Consider the following 26,575-nt stretch of genomic DNA (forward strand, 5'->3'; position numbering starts at 1 on the left):
TTTGAATAAATATTGTAATATAAAAAATTAGAAATTACTGGAAAGAAAGAAATAGGCCTAGGATTAAACTAAGTTATAATCAAATAAATGGGATTTAGAATGTTAAGAAAAGTGAATAAGATGGACTATAACTGGAAATTGTTTTAGTTTAATAATGATATTGGAAAGCTGTTACTTTTAATTACAAGGAAACTCAGAAGGGAGGGATTTGAGGAAGTCAACCAAGATGTTTAAAAGGTTGGATTTGTGAAGAATTAAGTTTGTTGTTATTGTTTATCTGTTTATTTTTCCTTTTTCTTTTTTTCTTTTTTTCTGTTTTTGTGTATCATTTTGCTTTGTGGTTTGTGTTATCATTGTGGAAAATCTAATAAAAAATTATTTTTTTAAAAAAAATGCCAGGCAAAACGGTCGGCCCTCATGCATGTTCACTTCATCAAATCTGGCCCTCTTTGGAAAAAGTTTGGGCACCCCGTCCTAAGTGACGTTGTGTTATAAACACAGCTAATATGGAGAAGGAAGAAGGATAGCCAGCCACATATGACACGTTATGCTTTATTTGAACATGATGGAGTTTATCCAGCTCTTCCATCGCTCTAGAATAATGAGCATCTCCAAGGACATAAGTCAGGAAAATACAGAGCTATTCTTGGAGAGAGAGAGAGAGAGAGACTCAATCAACAAGGACAAAGCACTGTCGTTCCCCCAAACACCCAGTTTCTTTTTCCATTTGTGACATGTAAGATTTCAGTGGTTAAAATAATGAAGGCAGTTCAAGAGAAAATACGACGTTGCAGGAAGCAAAACTTCAAAGCTGAGGAAACTGGCACCATCTGGAAAGAAGAGTCACAGGACACCTGCTCTGCATGCAGAAGGCCCCAAGCTTCAGTCTCCAGCATCGAACCAAAAGAGACAGTTCAGAGTTGGAAGAATCAGTGAAGCTCTGTGTGCCCACGTAAAGCAGCTTTAAGGAGGGCGTGAGCTGCGATTCCTGCACTGCAGGGGGTTGGACTAGATGACCGGGTGGGTCCCCCTTCCAACGCTAGAATTCTATGATTCTAAGGAGAGGAGAGAGGAAGCGGAGAATGAGAACAGGGCTGAGAGCCAGAGAGAGAGAGAGGCTGTTGAAAGAGATGAGGTCAGAAGGCAGGGCAAATTCCTATGATTCCACATGGTGTCTGTCATGGTCGTAAGCTGCTTACCAGATAGACAGGACTTGCTGCGGGGGCAGTTTCTCTCTCTCCCCCCCCCCCCAACTTGGATCACTTTAAAAGATGATGAGGCAAATTCGTGGGGGAGGAGAGAGCTCCTTACCTTTCCCGCCCCGCCCTGGCCACAGTGATCCACGCAACGGTCATCTCCAGGCTTGACTACTGTAATTCGCTCTACGCGGGGCTGCCCTTGAAACTGTCCCAGAAACTCCAGCGGGTGCAGAATGCTGCAGCGAGTTTCCTTACGGGGTCCCTGCCATGGGAGCATATTCACCCAGTGCTTTACCAGTTGCATTGGCTCCCAGTGGAGTATCGGGTCAGGTTCAAGGTGCTGGTCTTGACCTTTAAATCCCTTTGTGGCTTAGGGCCCTCGTATTTATGGGACTGCCTCTCCTGGTCTGCCCCGCAGAGGACCTTAAGGTCCATGAATAATCATAGTTTAGAGGTCCCGGGCCCTAAGTAAGTCAGACTATCCTCCGCCAGGGCCAGGGCCTTCTCAGTGGTGGCTCCGACCTGGTGGAATTCTCTGTCCCAGGAGACCAGGGCCCTGCAGGATTTCACTTCCTTCCGCAGGGCCTGTAAGACAGAGCTATTCTGCCTGGCTTTCCATTTGAACTTAGCCTGATCTTTTATTCCCCATCCTTCCCTCCCCCTCCCCGTTTTATAAAGATTCCCCGCTCTGGGATCCCACAGCTAATTCTCCCTGGTCTCCTCGCTGGCCCAAGTAGAACTAATTGAGCCAGCTAGCCCTGGTGATCTAATGTTTATTGGATGGATTTCCTCCCCTAAATTGATTTTTGAATTCTGAATTTATCGTTATTCACGTTTTATACTGTATTTTATGCTGTTTTTTTGTTGCATCAATTAAGCGTTTTAAATTTGCTGTTAGCTGCCCTGAGACCGGTTTTCTGAACCGGGAAGGGTGGGGTATAAATAAAAATTTATTTATTATTTATTTACTGGTCTTGATGGCTGGGCTTCCACAGTTGGAGGCAGGGATGGGTCTGGGTACCAGATGCTGCGAACGCAGGAGGAGAAAGCGCTCTTGGCTCCACATCTGGTTGTCCCCTGGGAGAAGGCAATGCTGGACTCAAGGAGCTCTTGTCCTGACCCACTAGGCTCCTCTTAAGGCGATTACCTGCAATTGCTGCTCCACATGAGAAAATCCCCACCAGCAGGACCCAGACGGGGAGAACTTTAGGAAGGAAATGCCAGCCAGGAGGTTGCGCTTGGATCGTAATGACGGGGAAGGATCATAGCTGTCAATGTTTCCCCTTTTTTAAGGGAAATTCCCTTATTCAGAATAGGATTCCTCGCAAGAAAAGGGAAAAGTTGACAGCTATGGGAAGGATGCTAACTTGAGCAGAGGTCCTGAGCTGACCTGAGATGGGGGACCAGTAACCAGGTGAAAAGGGGTTGTGTGTGTGGCAATAAGAAGCGTTGCTCATTAATGTTGCTCCAGAGTCAACAACACCACCTTGCTATTTTGCTGCACTGCATTCTGATGGCCCTATTAGACTCCCAAAAGTCATTTTTTTTTTTTTTAAAAGTGGCATGCAAATGAAATTGTTATATACATATAAACAAACAAGCAGACAAACAGACAAAAAAACCACTTTCTGTTCCCTTATTCAGGAGAGCAGAGCGTCAGCTGGAAGGAAGTGTGGTCTAGTGGGCAGATCCTGCTATAACGAGAACTGGAGGCATGTTTCTTTTGTTTGGTTTTAGGAGGCTTGTTTCTGAACTGCAAAGTCCCTGGGAGTGGCAGTGGGACTGGCGGAAGTGCCTTTGGCAGTGGGAGATGTTCTGCGGAGGGCGTCCACCAGGGCGGGCAAACCTGTAGGGGGGGAAAGTCATGGGGGGGGGGGAGAGAAAAGAAACCCATAAGAGGAGCCTTGTAGCTGGATCAATGAGCTCCTGAACAGCTTGAACAGCTCTTGCTGGAAGTCACAGGAGACGAGAAGAGGTTTTTTGTGCCCAGGTCCTCCTTCAAGGTTATTGTATTTTAGTGTTTTGTTGGAAGCCGCCCAGAGTGGCTGTGAGGACCCAGCCAGATGGGCAGGGTATAAATAAATTATTATTATTATTATTATTATTATTATTATTATTCCGCCAAAGGGGTACCTGGTCGGCCACTGCTGAGAACAGGATGCTGGACTGCATGGACCATGGGTCTGATCCAGCCAGGCTCTCATCAGGCCCAAGGCACATCTGGTCCACCATTCTGTTCTCATGGCGGTCAACCAAGACATCCCCATTGTAAAGCCCCCAAGCTGGACATGCGCATAGCCTCCTCCCAGTTAGAGCTTTTCAAGCTTGAATAAGGAGGTTTGAGGGCCCCTCTTGGCTGTTTTCTTTTTAGCTTCTTGTGGGTGTGCCCTGCAATATAGAAGCCCTGTTAGAATTCCTGCTCCGTGTTTGCAGTCATGGGATTGTTGTCTATCCCATGACGGTGTAGGTTTTGACTCCACAGAGTGGGAAGTGATGGAGACAGGATGTTTGTGTTCCTGTGTTCCGTGAAGCGGGACTATTGTCCTTTGTTCTTTTTCTCTTTGCTGTCGGATGCTAGAGAGAGAGGGAGCCATGTTGCAGTGCTCCGTGTGTGTTTATATGTAAATAAAATAAAAGGTAAAGGGACCCCTGACCAATAGGTCCAGTCGTGGCCGACTCTGGGGTTGCGGCGCTCATCTCGCTTTATTGGCTGAGGGAGCCAGCGTACAGCTTCCGGGTCATGTGACCAGCATAACTAAGCCGCTTCTGGCGAACCAGAGCAGCGCACAGAAAGGACGTTTACCTTCCCGCCGGAGCGGTACCTATTTATCTACTTGCACTTTGACGTGCTTTCAAACTGCTAGGTTGGCAGGAGCTGGGACTGAGCAACGGGATCTCACCCCGTCGTGGGGATTCAAACCGCCGACCTTCTGATCGGCAAGTCCTAGGCTCTGTGGTTTAACCCACAGCTCCACCCGCATCCCTGTAAATAAAGTAGATTAGCCAAAATGCTAAGTTGCTGAGGTCTGTTACGCAAGCTGCAAAGACTCTGCAGATCCCTAAGTGTGCCAATGTCTGTTGGCATCGGTTGCTGTGATGTTCAGGCAGAAGAAAGCTTATGAAGCTCCTGAACGATCGACCAGGGGGGAGGGAACATGCCAGTCGGGTATGTGTTTCTGCCAGGGTCCTACTCAAGAGGAGGATGAGCTCCTGACCAGGCCATCTGTCATGGATGCTTTAGCTGAGATTCCCGCATCGCAGGGTGTTGGACTAGATGACCCTTGGGGTCCCCTCCATCTCTACACTTCTATAATTCTATGAGTCTCCTCCCCAGGGCAAAGAAGGGGAGATGCGTGAGAGCCTCACCCCTTGCAATGCCCTATGCCCTAAGGCACCCCTTGCCCACCTGGAGAGTGCCAGGGTAGCAAAGGCTGCCCTACAGGAACGCGTAATATTTGTTACAACCATTCGCCCAAGTGCTTCCTGCATTCCTCACACCAGGAAGAGGTGAAATGCTTAAGGTTTATAAAATGATGCCTGGCGTGGACATTGTTGTAGGCGCCATCTATACAGGGCCTTGGGGGCCCAGGCACCCACAAATTTTCAATGAAGGGGCTGGGCGGCCCCCAAAGTTCTACGAGGCAGTGTGCACCCTCTGGAACGGGGGCAAGGCAGCACACCTGGTTATTGTCATGCACTTTGGAACTCCCTGCCTCTTGACGTCACACCTAGGCCTGATATCAATACCCAGCTCCCCCAACTGTTCCTTGGTTTCTGTTTTTGGGGGACAGGGGGCAGGCAGGTGTGGAGGATTCCCTGACCCTGAATGGGGTAACTGTGCCCCTGAAGGACCAGGTGCGCAGCCTGGGAGTCATTTTGGACTCACAGCTGTCCATGGAGGCGCAGGTCAATTCTGTGTCCAGGGCAGCTGTCTACCAGCTCCAACTGGTACGCAGGATGAGACCCTCCTTGCCCGCAGACTGTCTCGCCAGAGTGGTGCATGCTCTGGTTATCTCCCGCTTGGACTACTGCAATGTGCTCTACGTGGAGCAACCTTTGAAGGTGACCCGGAAACTGCAATTAATCCAGAATGCGGCAGCTAGACTGGTGACTGGGGGCAGCCGCCGAGACCACATAACTTGAAACACCTACATTGGCTCCCAGTACATTTCCGAGCACAATTCAAAGTGTTGGTCCTGACCTTTAAGGCCCTAAACGGCCTCGGTCCTGTATACCTGAAGGAGCGTCTCCACCTCCATTGTTCTACCCGGACACTGAGGTCCAGCTCCGAGGGCCTTCTGGCGGTTCCCTCACTGCGAGAAGCGAAGTTACAGGGAACCAGGCAGAGGGCCTTCTTGGTGGTGGCACCCGCCCTGTGTCACACCTTCCCACCAGATGTCTAAGAGAACAACAACTACCAGACTTTTAGAAGACATCTGAAGGCAGCCCTGTTTAGGGAAGCATTACTGTATTTTAATATTTTGTTGGAAGCCGCCCAGAGTGGCTGGGGAAGCCCAGCCAGATGGGCGGGGTATACCGGTAAATAATAAATTATTATTATTATTACTATTATTATTATTGGCTTCTAGATCCTTGATCATCTTGGTCACCCTCCCCTTCATGCTCCCCAGCTTGTCAATAGCCTTCTGAATTGGGCCCGAATTGGGCCAGAGGCGGATATGGGGCAGTGTGACCGTCTCACTCGTAATGGGCTCTGATCTGAGAGGGGCTCTTGGGGGGGGGCTGCAACAATGATGTAAAATGGAAGGCAAGAGGCAGCAGTGGTGGTGGAGGGGCTGAATTTTGGTGTCACAAAGGGTGCCTCTGAAATCTGAAAGCCCCAAATCTGCCACTGACTGCACCCAGCACTCCAGGTGTGGTCTGACCAAGACAGACTAGAGTGATGCGATGACTTCCCTTGATCTGGACACTAGACTTCTGTGGATGCAGCCTAGAATCGCATTAGCTTTTTTTGCCGCCGCATCACGCTGTTGGCTCATTTGAAGGAGGGGGGGGAAGAAACCGATACACAGAATAATTTCCAACCCCCTGGAAGCTGCCTATCTGTTGGAAGCCGCCCAGAGTGGCTGGGGCAATCCAGGGATAATAATAATAATAATAATAGGCTGCAGCCAAGGAACAGGCCCTGCAAGTCCGCTTTTATCTTACCCACGTCTGCTAACCTCTGGTGTTGCTCAGACGGTTCACTCCGATCCGGTCAAGGGGGATTCCAAACCGTCTCTTTGGAATTTCCACAACTTTCCTGCGGAATGAGATGCAATTAATTGGGATATCCCAATGCCCCTTTGTTGCATAAGCTCCATCCTAACCGCCCCCAAAGTGGTGCCCTCCAGATATTTACCCACCAGCCCCAGCCAAAACAGTCAGGGGGCTGAGACGATTCTTCTGCAAGGAAGTTCTGTGTGCAGATGTTTATAAAATTATTCATGGCCTGGGGGAAGAGAATGGAGGGTGGTTTTCTCCCTGATGGTACTAGAACCAGTGAACACCCAGCGAAGCTGAATGTTGGAAGGTTTAGGGCAGAGAAAAGAAAGCCCTTCTTTACTCAGAGCATAGCTGAACCCTGGAACTCACTTCCGCAGGAAGCAATGATGGTCAGTAACCTAGATATCCCTCCCAGCCATGAATTTGTTCTTTTCAAACTATGGATGGCTCCTAGCCAGCCTGGTTCTTCTCTGCCTCTACAGCTGGAAGCAGTGATGATTCTGAATCCCAGATGGTGGAAACCACAGAAGGGGAGAGTGTTGGTCTTGTGTTCGAATCCTGCTTGCAGGTTTCTCATTTGCGGCCTTATAAACATTAGAACTAGTGCAATGAGTGCTAGGATCCAGCATGCGCAAGACCTCTGTTTCTTTTGCAGGGCCCTAAAAGACCCAAAGTATCCCAAAGTGTTCCAATTGGAATTGGAACGCATTTGCGACTGTCACTTTCATGGGGTTTCCACAGAGCAAAGCTCATTGGCAGAGCACTTTTGGTGGGGACGTGCTCCCTCTTGTGGCCATCTCAAGCTACAGCAAGGCTCAATCTTCACTGTATGCTTGTGAAACATAAAGGTAAAGGGACCCCTGACCATTAGGTCCAGTCGTGACCGACTCTGGGGTTGCGGCGCTCATCTCACTTTATTGGCCGAGGGAGCCGGCGTACAGCTTCCGGGTCATGTGGCCAGCATGACTAAGCCGCTTCTGGTGAACCAGAGCAGCGCACGGAAACACCGTTTACCTTCCCGCTGGAGCGGTACCTATTTATCTACTTGCACTTTGAAGTGCTTTCGAATTGCTAGGTCGGCAGGAGCAGGGACCGAGCAACGGGAGCTCACCCCGTCACGGGGATTCGAACCGCCGACCTTCTGATGGGCAAGCCCTAGGCTCTATGGTTTAACCCACAGCGCCACCTGCATCCCTTTGTGAAACATGGACCACTTATAAAGGCCATCTCCAACTCCGCAAAAGATTCCATCAACCGGGTCTCCGAAAATTTTTACACAACACTTGGGAAGACAGGCAAACTAATGCTAGTGTAGTGGAAGAAGCAAAGATCACCAGTGTTGAAGCAATGATTCTTCAACACCAACTTCGTTGGACTGGTCATGTTGTGTGGATGCCTGATGATCGTCTTCCAAAGCAACTACTCTATTCCGAACTTAAAAATGGAAAGCGTAATGCTGGTGGTCAACAAAAGAGGTTGAAAGATCTCAAGGGAAAGCCAAAAAAAGTAGTATAAACACCAACAATTGGGAAACACTGGCCTGCAAGTGCTCCAGTTGGAGAACAGCCTTTACCAAAGGCACCACGGGCTTTGAAGACGCTTGAACTCAGGACACAAGGGAGAAACGTGCTAAGAGGAAGGCACGTTTGGCAAACCCTCACCGGGATCAACTCCTACCCGGGAACCTATGTCCCCACTGTGGAAGGGCATGTGGATCCAGAATTGGCCTCCACAGTCACTTACAGACTCACTGTTAAAACCGTGTTTATGGAAGACAATCTTAGTCGGCTACGAGGGATCACCAAAGAAGAACAGCAAGACTCAGTCTTGCTTATTGGGGCTGATGAGATCCGTAGTTCAAAACAGCTGGAGGGCACCAGGTTGGGGAAGGCCGATGGAAAGCTTTCTGCTTCCTTTGACGAATGGCTGCCTCCATTTGTATTTTGAGTATGACACAAATTAATTTACGTACGGTGCAGAAGTGTGCGGTGCATATTATTGCAAATTTGTTTCAGCATTGCAAGCCCCCTTCTGCTTGTCCCCTGCCTGGAAGACACGGGTCTGAGCTCCTTCCCACTAGTCCCATGCTTCCTAGGCACAGTGGCTTTGCCTTTGCCCTGCTTCTCCTCCCACCCACCAAAACCCGCTCTTTAGCGCTAAATTGGAACAAACAGCAGTCTGCGAAAAACATGATTGCCATTTGTTCCGATTCAGCACTAAACCATAGGGTTCCTGGGGGGAAGCAGCAGAGCAAATGGAGGTTTGGGTGAGTCCTTCGTTGTACACACATTCTTGCTTACAAAACTACCAGCATCCATAAGGGAGTGCAATTTAAGCATGTGCAGAGTTCTTCCTGCGCATAGAAAGCAACCTTTGGGTCTCTTCTGCAGTTCCATGACTCTGAGATCCAGTTCTTCCTCACAGCTCACCTCTGCTTGGCTTTCAGGTCCAGGGAGCCAGCCGAAAGCCTATCGAGAGGGGAGCCAAACCCCGAGAAACTCCGCTTCTTTTTCGTCTCGATGACATCATTTTCGAGGGACACCAGCTCGTCGAAGAGGAGAAGCTTTGCGACCAAGTCGGCAGCTGGCTTCTCCTGGCCAGACAGAGACAGGCGACCCTCACCCAGGGGAGAGGAAGGAGCCGAAGGCTGCTGCAAAGGAGAAAAGAATGATCTTCCAGCTATTATTTATGGATTACTATAATTATCAGTCAATGACAAACCTAGACAGCATCTTAAAAAGCAGAGACATCACCTTGCCAACAAAGGTCCGTATAGTTAAAGCTATGGTTTTCCCAGTAGTGATGTATGGAAGTGAGAGCTGGACCATAAAGAAGGCTGATCGCCGAAGAACGGATGCTTTTGAATTCTGGTGCTGGAGGAGACTCTTGAGAGTCCCATGGGCTGCAAGAAGATCAAACCTCTCCATTCTGAAGGAAATCAGCCCTGAGTGCTCACTGGAAGGACAGATCCTGAAACTGAGGCTCCAAGACTTTGGCCACCTCCTGAGAAGAGAAGACTCTCTGGAAAAGACCCTGATGTTGGGAAAGATGGAGGGCACAAGGAGAAGGGGACGACAGAGGATGAGATGGTGGGACAGTGTTCTCAAAGCTACCAGCATGAGTTTGACCAAACTGCGGGAGGCAGTGGAAGACAGAAGGGCCTGGCGTGCTCTGGTCCAGGGGGTCACGAAGAGGTGGACACGACTAAACAACAACATAATTATCAATATCAATATCAATATCAATATCAATATCAATATCAATAACAATAACAATAACAATAACAATAACAATAAATGAGCCTACACTTTGGAACTCCCTGCCTGTTGATGTCAGGTAGGTACCTTAACTGTTCTATTTTTGACATCTGCCAAAAAACATTCTCTTGCCAACCCCTCTTGTGTTCCTGTACCAATAATCTAGGAACTTTCACCATTTTTCAAAACTAAGTTAAGTTTTACTGCCTGTGCAGCTTTTTCTGAAAGCTTTATGGAAAAGCGCATGAACCTGACCTTTGGAGAGTTTGTGAGTATAGTGGTACCTCTAGTTAAGGACTTGATCTGTTCTGGGGTGCTGTTCGCATCCTGATAAGTCTGTAACTAGAGCGCCGCTTCTGCGCATACGCGCGACGCAATAGAGTGCTTCTGCGCATGTGCGAAGTGCGCAGAATGCTTCTGCACATGCACGCACGGCGAAACCCGGAAGTATACACTTCTGGGTTTGCCACGTTCGCAAACTGAAAAGACGCAACATGAACCTAACGCAACATGAGGTATGACTGTAAACCATTTTTTTAACTTACCAGAGGTGTGGTCTTTTTCCAGTACTGGGGAAAGCATGAAACTTTGGAAAGAAACTGGAACTACAGCCATACCTCGGGTTACAGATGCTTCAGGTTGCGTTTTTTTTGGTTATGGACTTCCGGAACCCAGAAGTACCGGAACGGGTTACTTCCAGGTTTTGGCGGTCGCACATGTGCAGAAGCGCCGAATCGCAGCCCATGCATGTGCAGATGCGCCACTGTGGGTTGCGAAAGCTGCAGGTTGGGAACATGCATCCCTCACGGATCACGTTCGCAACCCAAGCATCCACTGTACCTTACAGGGGCACATTTTAAAGGTGTTAGAACCTCTATTTCCACACTTGACTTTGCTGCATATTTTGCGCAGTCATGGGCAGTGCTTTTCTTCTAGAAAGAAAGGTGCTGCTACTGCGTGCCCTTGAGTAGCTCCAGAAGAAAAAGCACCGGATTGGCTTGATCCAGGAGGCTCTTAAGTTCTTACATCCTTAACATAATTCTCTGCTATGGACTGGCTGGATTCGGAGGAGTGCTGGGAGGCACCAGCCGGGGAACCCGTAAGGGAATTCCCAAGTGAAGAGTCAAGGGACAGGTGGTGGGCCGACAATGGATGGTCAGAGAGAGAAGACAGGGAGGAGGAGGAGGAGGTGTTGGAAGCTGAAGAGGTAACAGGTCTAAGTGAGCAGGAAGAGGCTGTGGCAGAGGGCAGTCCAGAATCAAAGGCAGAAGCAAAGGCTGAAGAGGAGCAGGGACAGAGGCAGCCATGAGGCAGGATGCTGAGGGAGCCAGGGAGGTCCCCCCCTCCTGCTGTAACCAGCTCCCCTCCCTGCTGGTCTCCAAGAATGCGTAGAGAAATGAAAAGAGCAGAACAGTTGTACGCAGATGCAGTTTGAGACTGAGTGGGGAAAACCTGGAGCGGAAGAGCTTAGAGAGGGATGGGAAGGCAGGGACCTTGCAACCATGTCATTGGGGCAAGACCTCCTGGGAAAGTGACTGTAATATACTCCGAGTACCCAAAGAAAATCGACTAAGCCTGAATGCACCGATATCGATATTGGAATTACAAATGGGTATAAATAGAATAACTATACGGACCTTTGCCAACAAAGGTCCATATAGTTAAAGCTATGGTTTTTCCAGTTGTGATGTATGGAAGTGAGAACTGGACCATAAAGAAGGCTGATCGCCGAAGAACTGATGCTTTTGAATTATGGTGTTGGAGGAGACTCTTAAGAGTCCCATGGACTGCAAGAAGATCCAACCTCTCCATTCTGAAGGAAATCAGCCCTGAGTGCTCCCTGGAAGGACAGATCCTGAAGCTGAGGCTCCAAGGCTTTGGCCACCTCATGAGAAGAGAAGACTCCCTGGAAAAGACCCTGATGTTGGGAAAGATGGAGGGCACAAGGAGAAGGGGACGACAGAGGATGAGATGGTGGGACAGTGTTCTCGAAGCTACCAGCATGAGTTTGACCAAACTGTGGGAGGCAGTGGAAGACAGGAGTGCCTGGTGTGCTCTGGTCCAGGGGGTCACGAAGAGGTGGACACGACTAAACGACTAAACAACAACAACATCATAAATAGAATGAAGCACCAGGGCCAGATGGACTTTCGGCAATTTATTATAAAAAGTTCCAGGATGCACTTCCTGAACCACTTAAGGACACCATGAATAGAATTTTGGTGACTGGAGTAATTCCCGGGTCATTTATTACCCTGATCCCTAAGCAAGATGGTGACTTAACAAAGACAAAAAAATTACAGACCTATTTCTTTACTGAACTGTGATCATAAACTAGTTGGTACAATTATAGCTAACAGACTAAAAAAGACACTGACTGAGTCAGTCCACAGAGACCAAGTCGGGTTCTCACCAGGCTGATAAATGAAAGACAATATAAGAAATGTAATTAACCTAATAGAGTATTTGGAAGTGAGAAATGAAAAACAGGCCGCATTAATATTTTTAGATGTGGAGAAAGCCTTGGTCATTTTTGATTAAGGTGTTAGAGAAAATGGACATAGGTAATTCTTTCCTGGCTGGAATGAAAGTGATCTATATTGATCAATCTGCAAATACTTTAAGAAATAAAAGGTTTGCGTGGACCTGAGCTTTATTTGGGTTTATTTGAGTAAAGAGTTTACTTCTCTGGCATCGGAGGCTTATGACTTCAGTGCTGACCTGGCACCACCAACTTTCTCCTCTTCCGGGAATTTGCCTGTTCCTCTTTTAAAGGCACTTTTAATTGTCCTTGCCTCTAGCATAGAGGAAGAAGGAGGATTGATGGCAGCAAAACTCTTCTTATGGTCTTTTCAAACTGCTTTTAAGAGCATTTAAAAAGAGAGAGAGAGATTTTAACTCTGACCGCTCGAGGGCGCTTTGAAATAAGAAATCCCAGCCTAGGAGAACGTCTTCGGTGCAGAAATCTGGGCTTGCCAGAAACAACTGGGCCTTTTTTGAGATCACCGCTTACCTCTTGCAATGCCGCTACCTGGAAAGTTGTCCTGGATTGCCACTGGAAGAGGGTGATGGCCAAGACGAGGTACCCAGCCGCTCGCTGGCAACGCAGCATCTGCAAAAGAAAGCAGCGCCACAGTCCTTTGCCCGGTCCAGTCCCACACAGCTGGGTGCCCACTCCAAGGTGGGGGAAGTTCAAGATGCGTATTTACTGACTTGGGTATTATCAGCTACACTTGCACGGTGTTGCAGGAATTTATGTATAGGTTGGGGGGGGGGTTGCCCCTCCAGCAGATATCATGCACACGCAGCCCACTACCAAAATCAGCACAATCGCTTTTGTGACTTTTGTGCTTTATTCCCCACAAAACACTTCATCTCAGTTTCTTCCTATCTATTCAAAGGGCCTTTGCTGCACGATACCAAATGTCACAATTCACTGATAAATGTATCTCTGTACTGGCTCACTGGGAAAACTTCAGAAATTCATATAGACAGGTGAGCTCAGCTCCTCAGCAGGCCCTCTGCCTGAGTGATAATTCCTGGCATCCTGATACCTGAGTGCCAGACAGGTAGCCATTCCAGAAATAAGAAACCCAGATGAAGACAAAAGGGTGCGATTAACTTGGCTGGGAAACAGGGAAATGTAAATATCTCTTTTGTTTCACTGGACGGGTGTTTGGTGGAGGGCAAGGGGAACCATGGGGCAGGGTCCAGGATGCTCAGATTACTGCCACCAGACCTCCCCTTTCATGATGTAACCGTGATGTATGAATGATGTAGTTTGGGGGGGGTGTAACATGGGGATTAGCAGCTAATAGAAGTTTGGGGGTTCTTTTGTTCGGGGCTTCCATCTTGCTCCACCTTGTGGCAGGTGGGAGTCCTGTCGCGACAGTCTTCAAGAAAGACCAAGCCGACTGGCTGCTGTTTTGCTCTGGTATTCCTGGCTGGTGTCCTTGTTTTTTTTGTCCAAAGGAGCCCTCAGATTTCTCCGTTAACAGTGGCAACCATCAAAAGAAGAAAGTGCCATATTTTAAAACGCAAAGCCAATAAAATGGAAATTTCTCCTTTCGGGTGGAGGAAGCGGGGAAATAAACTAATAATATGGTAAACCAGAAACGGTAACAGAAGAAGCAGAGATTATAACTTTAGAAAATCCAAGCTGCTCAAAATGCCTGGGTGAATAAAAATGGCCTTCAGCTGGCATCAAAGAGACGAGCTTTGCAGAAATTAAAGAGGAGAAAGGAGAGAGCAACTAAAGGTTAGGAAGAACTTTCTGGCGGTAAGGGACCCCCTGGAAGGTGGTGAACTCTCCCTCATTGGTGGTGCTTAAGCTGAGGTTGGGTGGCCATCCGTCATGGATGCTTGAGCTGAGATCCCTGCATTGCTAGATGACTCTTGGTGTTCCCTTCCAACTCTACAATTCGATGATACTATGAAAATTCCTGGGTGAAGGTCCTGGGATTCTTCAGCAGAGGAAGCCATGGAGAAAGAGGTTTCTCTCTGCCGATAAAAGCTTTAGATAAAGTAAAGGTAAAGGGACCCCTGACCATTAGGTCCAGTCGTGACCGACTCTGGGGTTGTGGCGCTCATCTTGCTTTATTGGCCGAGGGAGCCAGCGTACAGCTTCCGGGTCATGTGGGCAGCATGGCTAAGCCGCTTCTGGCGAACCATTTTCCTTCCCGCTGGAGTAGTACCTATTTATCTACTTGCACTTTGATGTGCTTTCGAACTGCTAGGTGGGCAGGAGCAGGGACCGAGCAACGGGAGCTCACCCCATCACGGGGATTTGAACCGCCGACCTTCTGATCGACAAGTCCTAGGCTCTGTGGTTTAACCCACAGCACCCTCTTTAAATCTAGAACCCCACTGCTGTGTTTTAAATGTCACAAAACAACCATACACACTCGGAATATATTTGTAGATGCTAAGGGTAGCCCAAAACCACCCCTGCAGTTTCTCCATCCCTTTCAGGGGGTAACAAAATATGGGGAGGGAGGATCTTGGAACTTCTCGGTCATGGTGTTCTGGCAGAACTCTTTTCAATGGTTATGGCATCCTACAAACTTTGACCAGTGAGCCTCGGCTGGCGTCCCTGTCCTCTGGCCCATCTTGCAGAGGCTGATGGGGACCAGACTCAGGTTGTTCACATACCCACAATGGCTGCGTTCTGCCCCCACAGTTGGCGGCGGCAATGCTTCTGAATTTCAGTTGCTGGAAACAGGGCCGGATTGAGGTTTGGTGAGGCCCTCAGCTCCTGAAGGCAATGGGGCCCTTTTTATGTCCAGCTGCCCTTTGTCCACAACAAATGGTTGCTGTTTTTGTGTTGAATATATGCTGTATGGTTATTTATGGACCTCATAGGTATCTCAAGCCATTTTCACATCACAAAATATGTGTTTTATCCAAGTAATTGTTGATCTAAAATACAATTAAGACGTATACCCCCCCCCCCCAAGCTATATAGCTTATATGTAAATCCGACACCGGCTGGAAACCAGAGGAGAGTGTTCCTCTCATGCTTGGATCCTGCTTGTGGGTTTCTCACAGGAATCTTTGTCACGGTGAGATCAGGTTTGCAGAATCATGGCGTTTGAAGGGACCCCCGAGGGCCATCTAGTCCACCCCCTGCAATGCAGGAATCTCAGCTCAAGCATCCCTGACAGATGGCAACCCGACCTCTGCTTAAAAAGCTCCAAGGAAGATAGAGCCCACCACCTCCCGAGGAAGTCTGTTGAATGGCTCTTACCGTCAGAAAACCTTTAGTCTTAATCTCCCTTTTGGTAATGCAGTACTGGATCTGCCGTTGGCCTCATCCTGCAGGCTTTTCTGATGTTCTTCTTTGCCTTCCTCTACAGCCCCTGGCGAAAGGGCAAATCTCAGCAACAGAGTATATCTGCTTTGCACTCCTGCGCCGCAGGGGGGTTGGACTGGATGATCTTCGGGGGGTCCCTTCCAACTCTACAATTCTATGATTCTGTGAATCCCTGACAGATCTCCCAGTGAGGCTGGGAGCTCAGGTAAGTGCAGGCCACACTCAGCGCGTTGGCATGACGGTCTGACTCAGTATAAGACGGCGTCTTGTGCCCTTTGAATTTTTATGCAGGTTTCTGCGCCGCCAAACTGAGAAACTGCAGCCTATCGCTGCTCAAGGAACCCACATCCTGATTATCTGCCTACGGAAGTGGGGGCGGGGGACGTAAAAATAAATGGCAAGGTTAAACACACACTTTTTTTTTCCACGGCGAAACATCTGCGCTGCTGTTCATTCATCCCGGCGAGCTAAAAATAAGCCCCTGTACGCTAATCAAAATAAACAGAGAGGTCCTGAAGTGCAAAAAGGCATCTTGACTTCAACACAATTCAGGTAACTCTGGGAGTGGAAGAGGTGGGAAAGGTAAACGGCCCAGCTCTGCTTACAGGTTGCCAGGGGTCTTCAGCCTTGCCCTGCAACTAGCTGGTTGCACACATAATAATAATAATATAATAATTTTTGATTTCTACCCCGCCCATCTGGTTGGGTTTCCCCAGCCACTCTGGGTGGCTTCCAACAAAAGATTAAAAATGCATTAAAAGATCATTAAAAGCTTCCCTAAACAGGGCTGCCTTCAGATGTAATAATAATAATAATAATAATAATAATAATAATAGTTGAACTATGGAACTCCCTGCTTCAGGAGAGATGGCAGCAATGTTTCTGAGTAGCAACCGCTGGAAATCCTGCAAATTATTGTCAGTCTGACCTTGTAGTCTTATAGTCCGGGGTCAGCTGCGCACAAGGTTCAAATCATCCACTGTTAGATTTATATCTCACCTCTTCTCCAAAGAGCACAAGGCGGCTTAGACATTTCTGCCCTTCTCTCTTTTATCCATACAATAACCCTGTGAAGTAAGCTAGGCTGAGAGACAGTGACTGGGCCAAAGTCACCCAGTGGACTCTGTGGCTCAGTGGATGATTTGAACCCTGTTCTCTCAGGTCCTAGTCTAGCCCTCTAACCACTAGGCAACACTGGTTGACCAAAGGGTACTCTATGCAGGTCCAGGTGTGCTAAACTGACACACGGTCCTATCCGGTATCTAGGACTTTCCCCGCTGAAATCAACTCTCCGACAGCACTAGACTTCTAGAATTAGGAAGGCTGCTTTTGCCAGGTTGCACCAGAAGTGGGCAGCAAGTCTTTTCCTTTGACATCATTATTATGGGACGGTTCATCCTCATTTTGAGAACAAAGCTGATCCAAAATGAATGAAGCAACATCACATTCTTACAGGAACTCGTCATGCTTTGAAAGGTTTTAAAGCAGAGGTTGGGTGGCCGTCTGACGGGGTCCTTTAGCTGAGATTCCTGCATTGCAGGGGGTTGGACTAGATGGCCCTTGGCTTCCCCTTCCAACTTGATGGTTTTATCATTCTATGAAATATCCGACATGGAAGTTGGAGCAAGCTTGTATTCTGCTGCTCCACAGGGGAGGACTCCAATCATTGCATTTCAATGACAACCAAGGAAAGTAGAATTCGCTTTCTGAAAATAAAAGACACCTGACATTGGAACAGGCTCCCTCTGAGAGTGATGGACTCTCCTTCCTTGGAAGTTTTTGAACAGAGGTTGGGTGGCCATCTGTCATGGATCCTTTAGCCGTGATTCCTGGGGGTTGGACTAGATGACCCTTGGGGTCCCTTCCAGCCCAATGGTTCTATGATTCTAAGACCATCCTGGGCCCATTCAATCACCACAGGCTAAAGCAGCACCTCTTCCGAAGAAGAACCAGGGGAAGCCAACCTGACTTTCTTCTTCTTTGGCCAGGTGAAAAAGAGAAGCTGCAGAGAGATTCCTTCCTCCTGTCCTTCTATTGGGAAAAGCGCTCGCACTGTGCTCACATTACAGCCGTACCTTGGTTTTCGAACAGCTCAGTTCTCAGATGTTTTGGCTCCTGAACGACGCAAACCCGGAAGTGAGTGTTCCGGTTTGAAAACTATTTTTGGAAGCCGAACGTCCGGCGGGGCTTCCATGGCCTCTGATTGGCTGCAGTAGCTTCCTGCAGCCAATCGGAAGCCATGCTTTGGTTTTCAAACGTTTTGGAAGTCAAATGGACTTCCGGAACTGATTCCGTTCGACTTCCGAGGTACCACTGTACTGCTTTATAGTGCTGTGAAGTTGTTGTTTTCCTTGGTATTATTTTTATTATGATTTTGTTATGATTATGATTTTATTATGATTCATTGCATTTACATCCTATCCTGTAATGCAGCAGCCAGACTGGTGACTGGGAACAGCCGCCGAGACCATATAACACCGGTCTTGAAAGACCTACATTGGCTCCCAGTACGTTTCCGAGCACAATTCAAAGTGTTGGTGCTGACCTTTAAAGCCCTAAACGGCCTCGGTCCAGTATACCTGAAGGAGCGTCTCCACCTCCATCGTTCTACCCGGACACTGAGGTCCAGCACCGAGGGCCTTCTGGCGGTTCCCTCACTGCGAGAAGCCAAGTTACAGGGAACCAGGCAGAGGGCCTTCTCGGTAGTGGCGCCCTCCCTGTGGAACGCCCTCCCACCAGATGTCAAAGAGAACAACAACTACCAGACTTTTAGAAGACATCTGAAGGCAGCCCTGTTTAGGGAAGCTTTTAATGTTTGATGTATCATAGTATTTTAATATTCTTTTGGAAGCCGCCCAGAGTGGCTGGGGAAACCCAGCCAGATGGGCGGGGTATAAATAATAAATTATTATTATTATTATTATTATTACCCTTCCCCCCAAGAAAATCCAGGGTGTACTTGGTTAGAGTGTTGGACTAGGACTAAGGGGACCCGGGTTCAAATCTCTTCTTGGCCCTGAAGGGTGTCCTTGGGCCAGTCACTGCCTCTCAGCCTCAGTTTCCTCATAGGGTTTTTGTGTAGGATAAATGAGGAAGGGGAGAACTGCTAAGCCCCCTTGAGCTCTTTGGAGAAAATAACAGGATACAAATGTAATAATCATAATCATAATCATAATTCACATCTGCTTCATGGGCATGTAATGAACTTAGAATTGAACTATCAGCCCCCACTGAATTTCCATCTACTTTCTTGAACTCGAGGGTTGGTAGGTGTAAATGACAGGAACTCTGAGATGGCAAGAATTTCAGCATTTTGGTAACTTCTGAAATTCCTTGTTTATCTCAAAAAAAAAAAAGGAGTTGGCTGGTTGCTGTAGCAAAAGCTAACAGAGAAGGGAAAATAACCGCTATGTTGACGTGAAAAGGGCAATTTTGCTCTTATATCCCGGGAGAAAGATGAGCCACAAGTAGTTTGCTATTTTATTTTTTTAAAAAAATAAGTCTTTGATCCTGAGGGCTTACGAGAAAAGACATCTTGCAGAACGCAAGCGGCTGATGCCGCCAGATAATGGGCTCCATCAATCATTTACTTAAACCCTGTGTCAGGATGTCCGAGACTTGAGAAAACACACTTCCTTTCGTTAACACTGGAAATGAGCCAAAACAACCTGAGGTGGTTGTTTTTCTTAGAAGCTGTGACTTTTGGGCAATTTTCCAGCAGCTCTGGGAAAAAAAGTTCCCTTTCTTTCTTTCTTTTTGTTAGAATCGCCTTTCCTTGTCCTTGGCGATATCGCTGTGTGGCCAACCCTAATTGGCTAGGTCATGCCGTGAATCCTGACTGGTTGGGATCATTCAGGTGGTTAATCCAGAAAGGAATAAGATGGGAATGAAAAGACAGGAACATAAGAAAAGCCTGCTTGGATCAGGCCAATGGCCCATGGAGTCCAGCACTCTCTTCTCACAGCGGCCGACCAGATTCCCCAGTGAGAAACCCGAAAGCAGGATTCGAACACAAGAGCAACGCTCTTCCTTCGCATCCCGGCTAGTAGCTGTAATAAACGAAAATCTGCCCTTATTCCCTTATGGGGGACACAAGAGCCCTTTTAGTCCTTTGCAGGTTCTCCATCGGTCGGAGAAAAGAACAGAGGCCAAGCAGAGAATATTGAGAAGCAAAGCAGCTCCTAAGCCTGATCTTTATTAAACTGTTGCAACAGGGTCCTCACTCACCACACGCAGGAGGGAGGAGGAACCCAGAACAATGGTGTGCAAGCTCTTATATAGACTTTTGAAATTGCCCACCCTGTAGCCCAAGACAACCCCCAGAAGCACCATACCTACATCAGAGAAGGGGTGTAGCTCAAGACCACCACCCCAGATACATCATACCTACATCACAGAAAGAGTGGTCTACAACAGAAATCTGAGTGCATTGTTTACCTCCTGTCTGGCAGGTTACCTGTTAATGCTTGCTTGATTGGATACCCTGGGGAGCCTGGCTAGTCTTTTGTAGTGACGAATACTTAGTTCCTGAGCCAGATCACAGGCTCACCCTATTCATACAAAGACATACCCTTAAGACAGGATTTGTGGATGACAAGGCAATGGGGAGGCTTTTCCATTTTCCTTTGACCTTGCAGAGAAAACAGTCAGTCTGGGAGCCAAAATGGTGCCAGGGCTGCTTTCCTGTGCTGCTTCAGACATGTGGTTTATATTTTTATGTACGTGTTTGCTTGGTACATTTATGACCATTTATTATATACCGTATTTTTCGCTTTATAAGATGCATCAGACCATAAGACGCATAAGACGCGCAGCAAAAGCAGCGATCCCTCTTGTTGTTCTGGCTTCTGGGATAGCTGCGCAGCCTGCATTCGCTCCATAAGATACACACACATTTCCCCTTACTTTTTAGGAGGGAAAAAGTGAGTCTTATAGAGCAAAAAATACGGTATATAAGACCTCAGTTTATTTATTTCATGACCATCGCTAGCCCACAGCTCCTCCATGAATTGGCCCAATCCTCTTTTAAGGGCATCCAAGTTGGTTGGCGTCACAGCCTCCTGCATAAGCGAGTTCCGCAATTTAACTATGCACTATGCGAAGAAGTCCTTTCTTTTACCTGTTCTGCGTCTTCCGACACTCAGCTTGGGCGGCTGGCTGAGCCAACAGCAGCCAGAGATATCGAACAGGATCAGAAAGGGAAATATCATCGCACAAGGCTAAGTATTCAGGGGACGAAAATTCCTATTGGAACAAAAATAGCTAGGATCTACTCAAAAACCCGACTCCGGGTGTCAACACTTCAGGGCTCACACGAGGCTGTGGGCACATCTTGGCAAAAGTCCTCTGCTGAAACAGGGGTGGTGCAAGGTTATATTTGACTTTGCTTGCTTCCGTATTTATTTATACTATATTTAGCCATTGGCTCTTAAAATCAAGATTAGGTCCATTAAAGTGTGGCTGTGTTTAGGAGATTGTGGTGGTTGGATCAGAGGCCAAGAGAGAGGAGCAGCTGCTACAGGGGTAAAAGGTGGCCACTACAGCAGGGTTAGACCTAGAATCATAGAACTGAAGGGTTCCCAGGGGTCATCTAGTCCAGCCCCCTGAACTGCAGGAATCCATTTGCTCCTTCTCCTCCCAGGCCACCCTCCAGTTTCAACAGCCTTATTTGGGTCCCCTTCAGACTAAAGGTACACCCAGTGAAGCTGCATGTTGCAAGGTTCAAGGCAGAGAAAAGAAAGGATTTCTTCATGCGGCAGAGTTCAACTGTGGAACTCACTCCCACAGGAGATAGTGATGGCTGACATGGTTTTAAAAGAGAATTAGACCATTTCCAGGGCTATCGATGGCTATGTGCCAGGATGGCTACACTCTGCTCTTTGCATGTGGAGGCAGAGATGCTTCTTAGTCCTGGTTTCTTGAGACCACTGGCCTGATCCTGCAGCCTCATCTTACATTCTCAAAAGTACTGTTTCCCAAAGCTGCCATCTACATCCCCCTTTGAACAGAGATGACTTGTCCATTGTGCTCTAACAACCTTTGGAATGGACTACTGCAGGGGTCAGCAAACTTTTTCAGCAGGGGGCCAGTCCACCGTCCCTCAGACCTTGTGGGGGGCCGGACTATATTTTGAAAAAAAATATGAACGAATTCCTATGCCCCACAAATAACCCAGAGATGCATTTTAAATAAAAGCACACATCCTACTCATGTAAAAACACGCTGATTCCCGGACTGTCTGCGAGCCGGATTTAGAAGGCGATTGGGCTGGATCTGGCCCCCAGGCCTTAGGTTGCCTGTCCATGGACTACTGCAACACAGGGGGGCTGCCCTTGAAGACAGTTCAGAACCTTCAGTTGGTCTAGAATGCAATGACTGCTAGCCAAGGGGACTTCCTGAAGTCATATAACTCCCATTGACTGCCGTTAATTTCTCAGACCAATTCAAGGTGCTCAAATTAGTGCTTAAATCTCTACATAGGACTACAAATAGGACTAATTTAGCCAGATAGCGCTGGTGATCATCTAATGTTTATTGGATGGATTTCCCCCCTAAATTGATTTTTGAATTTTGAATTTATTTTTATTCGTGTTTTATACTGTTTTTTATGCTGTTTTTTGTTGCATCAATTAAGTGTTTTAAATTTGTTGTTAGCCGCCCTGAGCCCGGTTTTCTGAACCGGGAAGGGCGGGGTATAAATAAATAAAAAATTATTATTATTATTATTATTACATTACTTGGGGTCCTAAATACCTGCAAGGCTGACTCCTTTCCTGCAGACCAGACCAGGTGTTAAGGTTAGCGAGGGAAGCCCCCCTTGGTTGGTTCTCTTACCCTTGGCAGTTCAAGGAGAGGAGATCCAATAGACACCTTCAAATATCCGAAGGGCTGGAAGATGGAGCAAGCCTGCTTTCTGCTCCTGCTCCAGAGGGCAGGACCCGATCCGGTGGATTCAGATTGCAAGGAAGGAGATTCCAACTAAACATAGGGAGTGCTTTCTGAGAGCAAAATACAGTGGAATGGACCCCTTTGGAAAACAGTGGATTCTCCTTCCTTGGAGGTTGTTAAGCAGAGGTTGGCTGGCCACTTGTCATTGATGCTTTAGCTGAGATTCCTGCATTGCAGTGGGTTGGACTAGATGATCCTCGGGGTCCCTTCCAACTCTGCAATTCTATGATTCTAAGAATAACGAGCAATGGACATGAGCAAAGACTGTCGCACGTGGGCTGAGTCTTTGTCTTGTTACTTTCATCCAGGTCTGTGTTCGAAATACCTGAGTCCAGGTGTCCATCCCTCCCTCCTGTTTTTTAGTGTGGGAGCTTATTCTGAACTAACTTTTCAAAGGCTGCCTTCTCCTCTTAAAGTTCATGGAGAATGAATCAAAGGGGTGGGGATGACTTTATCGGCTAAGAAAATCCTCCTTTCCCTAAACGCTAAAGTCTCACTTCTAGTCCATTCTGCAAGCCGGAGAACACCATTATTATTATTATTATTTTCAGTAGAACAGCAACCAAGTTGTTGAGTCAACTCACTTCTCTGGCATGTTTCTTTAGGGGCATCATGTTGCGAAGTTATTTTATTATTTATGTATTGCATTTATATGCTACCTTCTTCTCCAAAGAGCTCCAGGTGCTCTGTGCGGTACTTCTTTCCCCGTGAGGGAAGTTAGGCTGAGAGAAGGTGATGACTGGCCCAAAGCCACTGGTGTGCTTCATGGCTGAGGTGGGAATCGAACCCTCGTCTTCAAGGTCCTAGTCTAACACTCTAACCACTACACCGCACTGCCCGCACTGCATTTTTAAAATCAGCTGAACAAAGACATTTAAAAATAATAATAATAAATAAAAGTAATATGATCTGCCATTCACTGAATTCAGACAGCTCTAAGAACAATGCAAACAGCCCGTTCCAGAACACCATTTGACACGCTGGGATAATTTTGGTCCATTTCAGCCCAGTTTGAGAATTGCAGTGAGACACACAGCGTGCAGGTGGGGGAAGCCCCCTTGCCACCCTCTGCAGACTTTGCATATTCTTGCTGGTTCTGAGCAGAACTTTTCAAAAGCAGCAGTGCTAGGATGGAAGCAAAGGGTTGTAAGAAAAGCAAGACAGACAGAGAGAAATGGCCTCTGCTCACTCACCTTGCCTGGAGGAAGCTTGGAAGATCAGTCCTTCAAATCTTCCAAAAAAAACCCCCTGGTCCTTCCAAGCTGGTTCCTCTTCACTTATCTCTGATGTTCACTTTTCTCTCGGAGTTTTTATAGTCTCTGAAGGCGCTCCTGCACTCCAATCCCTGCCTCTGCTCTCTCTTACATCATTTCTCAAGATTTTCCACTGCTCCTCGTCTCGAATCCCTCTCTCTCTCGATCTCCCTCCCCTCTCCACATGCTCATTTCTCCTGTTTTATTTATTGCTCCGATCAGGGCAATTAGATTATTGAGAAACGAGAACTGGGTGGGCTGGATCAGATTGGGGGGGGGGTTCTATCTCTTCCCGACAAAGCCCGGCTGGACGCCTCTTCTGGGAATCTTGCAAGTTGGGTAAGGGCCACAAAAATTATCTTCCTTGTTGATCTTAATCCGGGTAGAAAAAAAAAGGCTTAAATCCCAAGAGGAAAAAGCAAGTGTTCTGAGCCCAGAGCTTTTACAGGACCGAAGTTTATCAGATGGTGCACTACATGGAGAAAGGGGACAGGGTAATGTTTTCCTTGTTCTCCCCTAACACTGGAACTTGTGGATCATTCAATGAAGCGGAAGGTTGGAAGATTTAGGATGGGTAAAAGAAAAGACCTTTTCATGAAGTGCATAATTAAACTTTGGAACTCCCTCCTGAAGGAGACAGGGTTGGCCCCAGTGCCAGATTTACATATAAGCTAAACAAGCTCTAGCTTAGGGCCCCACTCTCTTGGCCCCCCCCCCAAAAAATGGAAAAAAACCCTGGATGTACATTTCCAAAATGGGACACGGGTGGCGATGTGGGTTAAACCACAGAGCCTAGGACTTGCCGATCAGAAGGTCGGTGGTTCGAATCCCCGCGACGGGGTGAGCTCCCGTTTCTCGTTCCCTGCTCCTGCCAACCTAGCAGTTCGAAAGCACGAAGTGCAAGTAGATAAATAGGTACCACTCCGGCGGGAAGGTAAACGGCGTTTCTGTGCACTGCTCTCGTTCGCCAGAAGCGGCTTAGTCATGCTGGCCACATGACCTGGAAGCTGAACACCGGCTCCCTCGGCCAGTAAAGCAATGTGCACGCCGCAACCCCCCAGAGTCATCTGCGACTGGACCTAACGGTCAGGGGTCCCTTTACCTTTACTTACATTTCCAAAATATAAGAGAAAAAATAAAATAAAATAAATCCTACATACAGCAACAGTGTTTTGTGTTGTGTAGGCTCCTATGATGTCAGTCATGGGCCCTGCCTGCTCGCCTGCTCTTGAAAATATCACTGGTTTGCTCATTCTTTATCAATTACTTTGATGAAATACATGTTTTGTTATGTGCAAATGGCTTGAGATACCTATGAGGTCCATAAATGACCATATAGCATATATTCAACAGAAAAAACGACAATATGTTGTTGACAAAGGACAGCTGGACATATAAAGAGCCCCATTACTTTCAGGAGCTGAGGGCCTCATCAAACCTCAGTCCGACCTGATGGCTTTAAAAGGTAAAGGTAAAGGGACCCCCGACCATTAGGTCCTGTTGTGGCTGACTCTGGGGTTGTGGCACTCATCTCGCTTTATTGGCTGAAGGAGCTGGCGCACAGCTTCCGGGTCATGTGGCCAGCAGGACTAAGCTGCTTCTGGCGAACCAGAGCAGTGCACGGAAACACCGTTTACCTTCCCGCTGGAGCGATACCTATTTATCTACTTGCACTTTGACGTGCTTTTGAACTGCTAGGTTGGTAGGAGCAGGGACTGAGCAACGGGAGCTCACCCCATCACGGGGATTCGAACCGCCAACCTTCTGATTGGCAAGTCCTAGCCTCTGTGGTTTAACCCACAGCGCCACCCGCATCCTGGCTTTAAAAGAGGAGGAGACAAATTCATGGAGACGGAAAGGGCCATTGATGGCTCCTAGCTAGGATGGCTCTGCTCTGCCCTCACATCTTGGGCAGCGATGCTTCCAAAAACCAGTTGCTGGAAAAGCTCAGGAGGCAGAAAGGTTCTTCTGCTCCAATCCTGCTTGCAGGTTTCCCCTTGAGGCAGCTTGCTGACCACTGTGAGAACAGGATTAGACAAGCCCCCTTTGGCCTGACCCAGCAGCCAGGCTCTTACGTTCTTACAGAACCTCCAGGTTCAGTGGCAGTCTATCCAGATTCTTTGGGTGGTTTGACCGCTGTAAGAACAGGATGCTGGACTTTACGGACCTCAGGCCTGATCCAGCAGGCTCTTACTATGTTCTTACTATGGCAGATCAGAGTGAACGTTTTCAAAAAAAAGTGGTGCCTCTGGATGCGAACAGATTATGGTCCTGAGCAGAATGCAACCCGCATCTGTGCATGCACAGGTTGTGATTTGCCGCTTCTGCGCATGCGCGTGACGTCATTTTCAGCGTCTGCACATGCGCGAGAGGCGAAACCTGGAAGTAACCCGTTCCGTTACTTCCGGGTCGCCGTGGAACGCAACTTGAAAACGCTCAACCTGAAGCGTCTTTAACCCAAGGTATGACTATACCCCTGTTGGAGGAGACTCTTGAGAGTCCATGGACTGCAAGAAGATCAAACCTATCCATTCTGAAGGAAATCAGCCCTGAGTGCTCCCTTGAAGGACAGATCCTGAAGCTGAGGCTCCAAGACTTTGGCCACCTCATGAGAAGACAAGACTCCCTGGAAATGACCCTGATGTTGGGAAAGATGGAGGGCACAAGGAGAAGGGGATGACAGAGGACAAGATGGTGGGACAGTGTTCTCAAAGCTACCAGGATGAGTTTGACCAAACTGCGGGAGGCAGTGGAAGACAGGAGTGCCTGGCATGCTCTGGTCCAGGGGGACACGCAGAGTCGGACATGACTAAACAACTAAACAACGACAACAACAACAATGACTGTCCCCCAGAGGCTCTGTGTCCTACTGGGGTCTCT

At 47.8% G+C, this 26,575-nt stretch overlaps 1 protein-coding gene and 1 long non-coding RNA gene across 3 annotated transcripts in view; both read right to left on the minus strand.

Annotated features, from left to right (window-relative positions):
* The window catches only part of LOC308478183, a 118,047-nt gene that overhangs the window by 58,870 nt on the left and 32,602 nt on the right, over window positions 1-26,575 (minus strand). The gene's annotated exons all lie outside the window — the stretch shown is intronic.
* OSTN (osteocrin) lies at window positions 537-23,858 on the minus strand. Of its 2 annotated transcripts, none has more exons than XM_081007554.1 (5): window positions 23,636-23,858; window positions 12,696-12,794; window positions 8,855-9,075; window positions 6,383-6,462; window positions 537-3,045 (listed from the first exon to the last, which is right to left on the minus strand). In XM_081007554.1, the coding sequence occupies exons 2-5, from the start codon at window positions 12,792-12,794 to the stop codon at window positions 2,933-2,935; spliced, it is 513 nt and encodes a 170-aa protein (XP_080863680.1). In that variant the 5' UTR covers window positions 23,636-23,858; the 3' UTR covers window positions 537-2,932. The 2 variants fall into 2 exon arrangements, with proteins under 2 accessions (XP_080863680.1, XP_080863681.1); XM_081007555.1 differs by lacking the exon at window positions 23,636-23,858 and adding an exon at window positions 15,429-15,728.

Source organism: Podarcis pityusensis (genome assembly GCF_964106645.2).
Source record: "Podarcis pityusensis genome assembly, chromosome: 5".
Taxonomy (NCBI): domain Eukaryota; kingdom Metazoa; phylum Chordata; class Lepidosauria; order Squamata; family Lacertidae; genus Podarcis; species Podarcis pityusensis.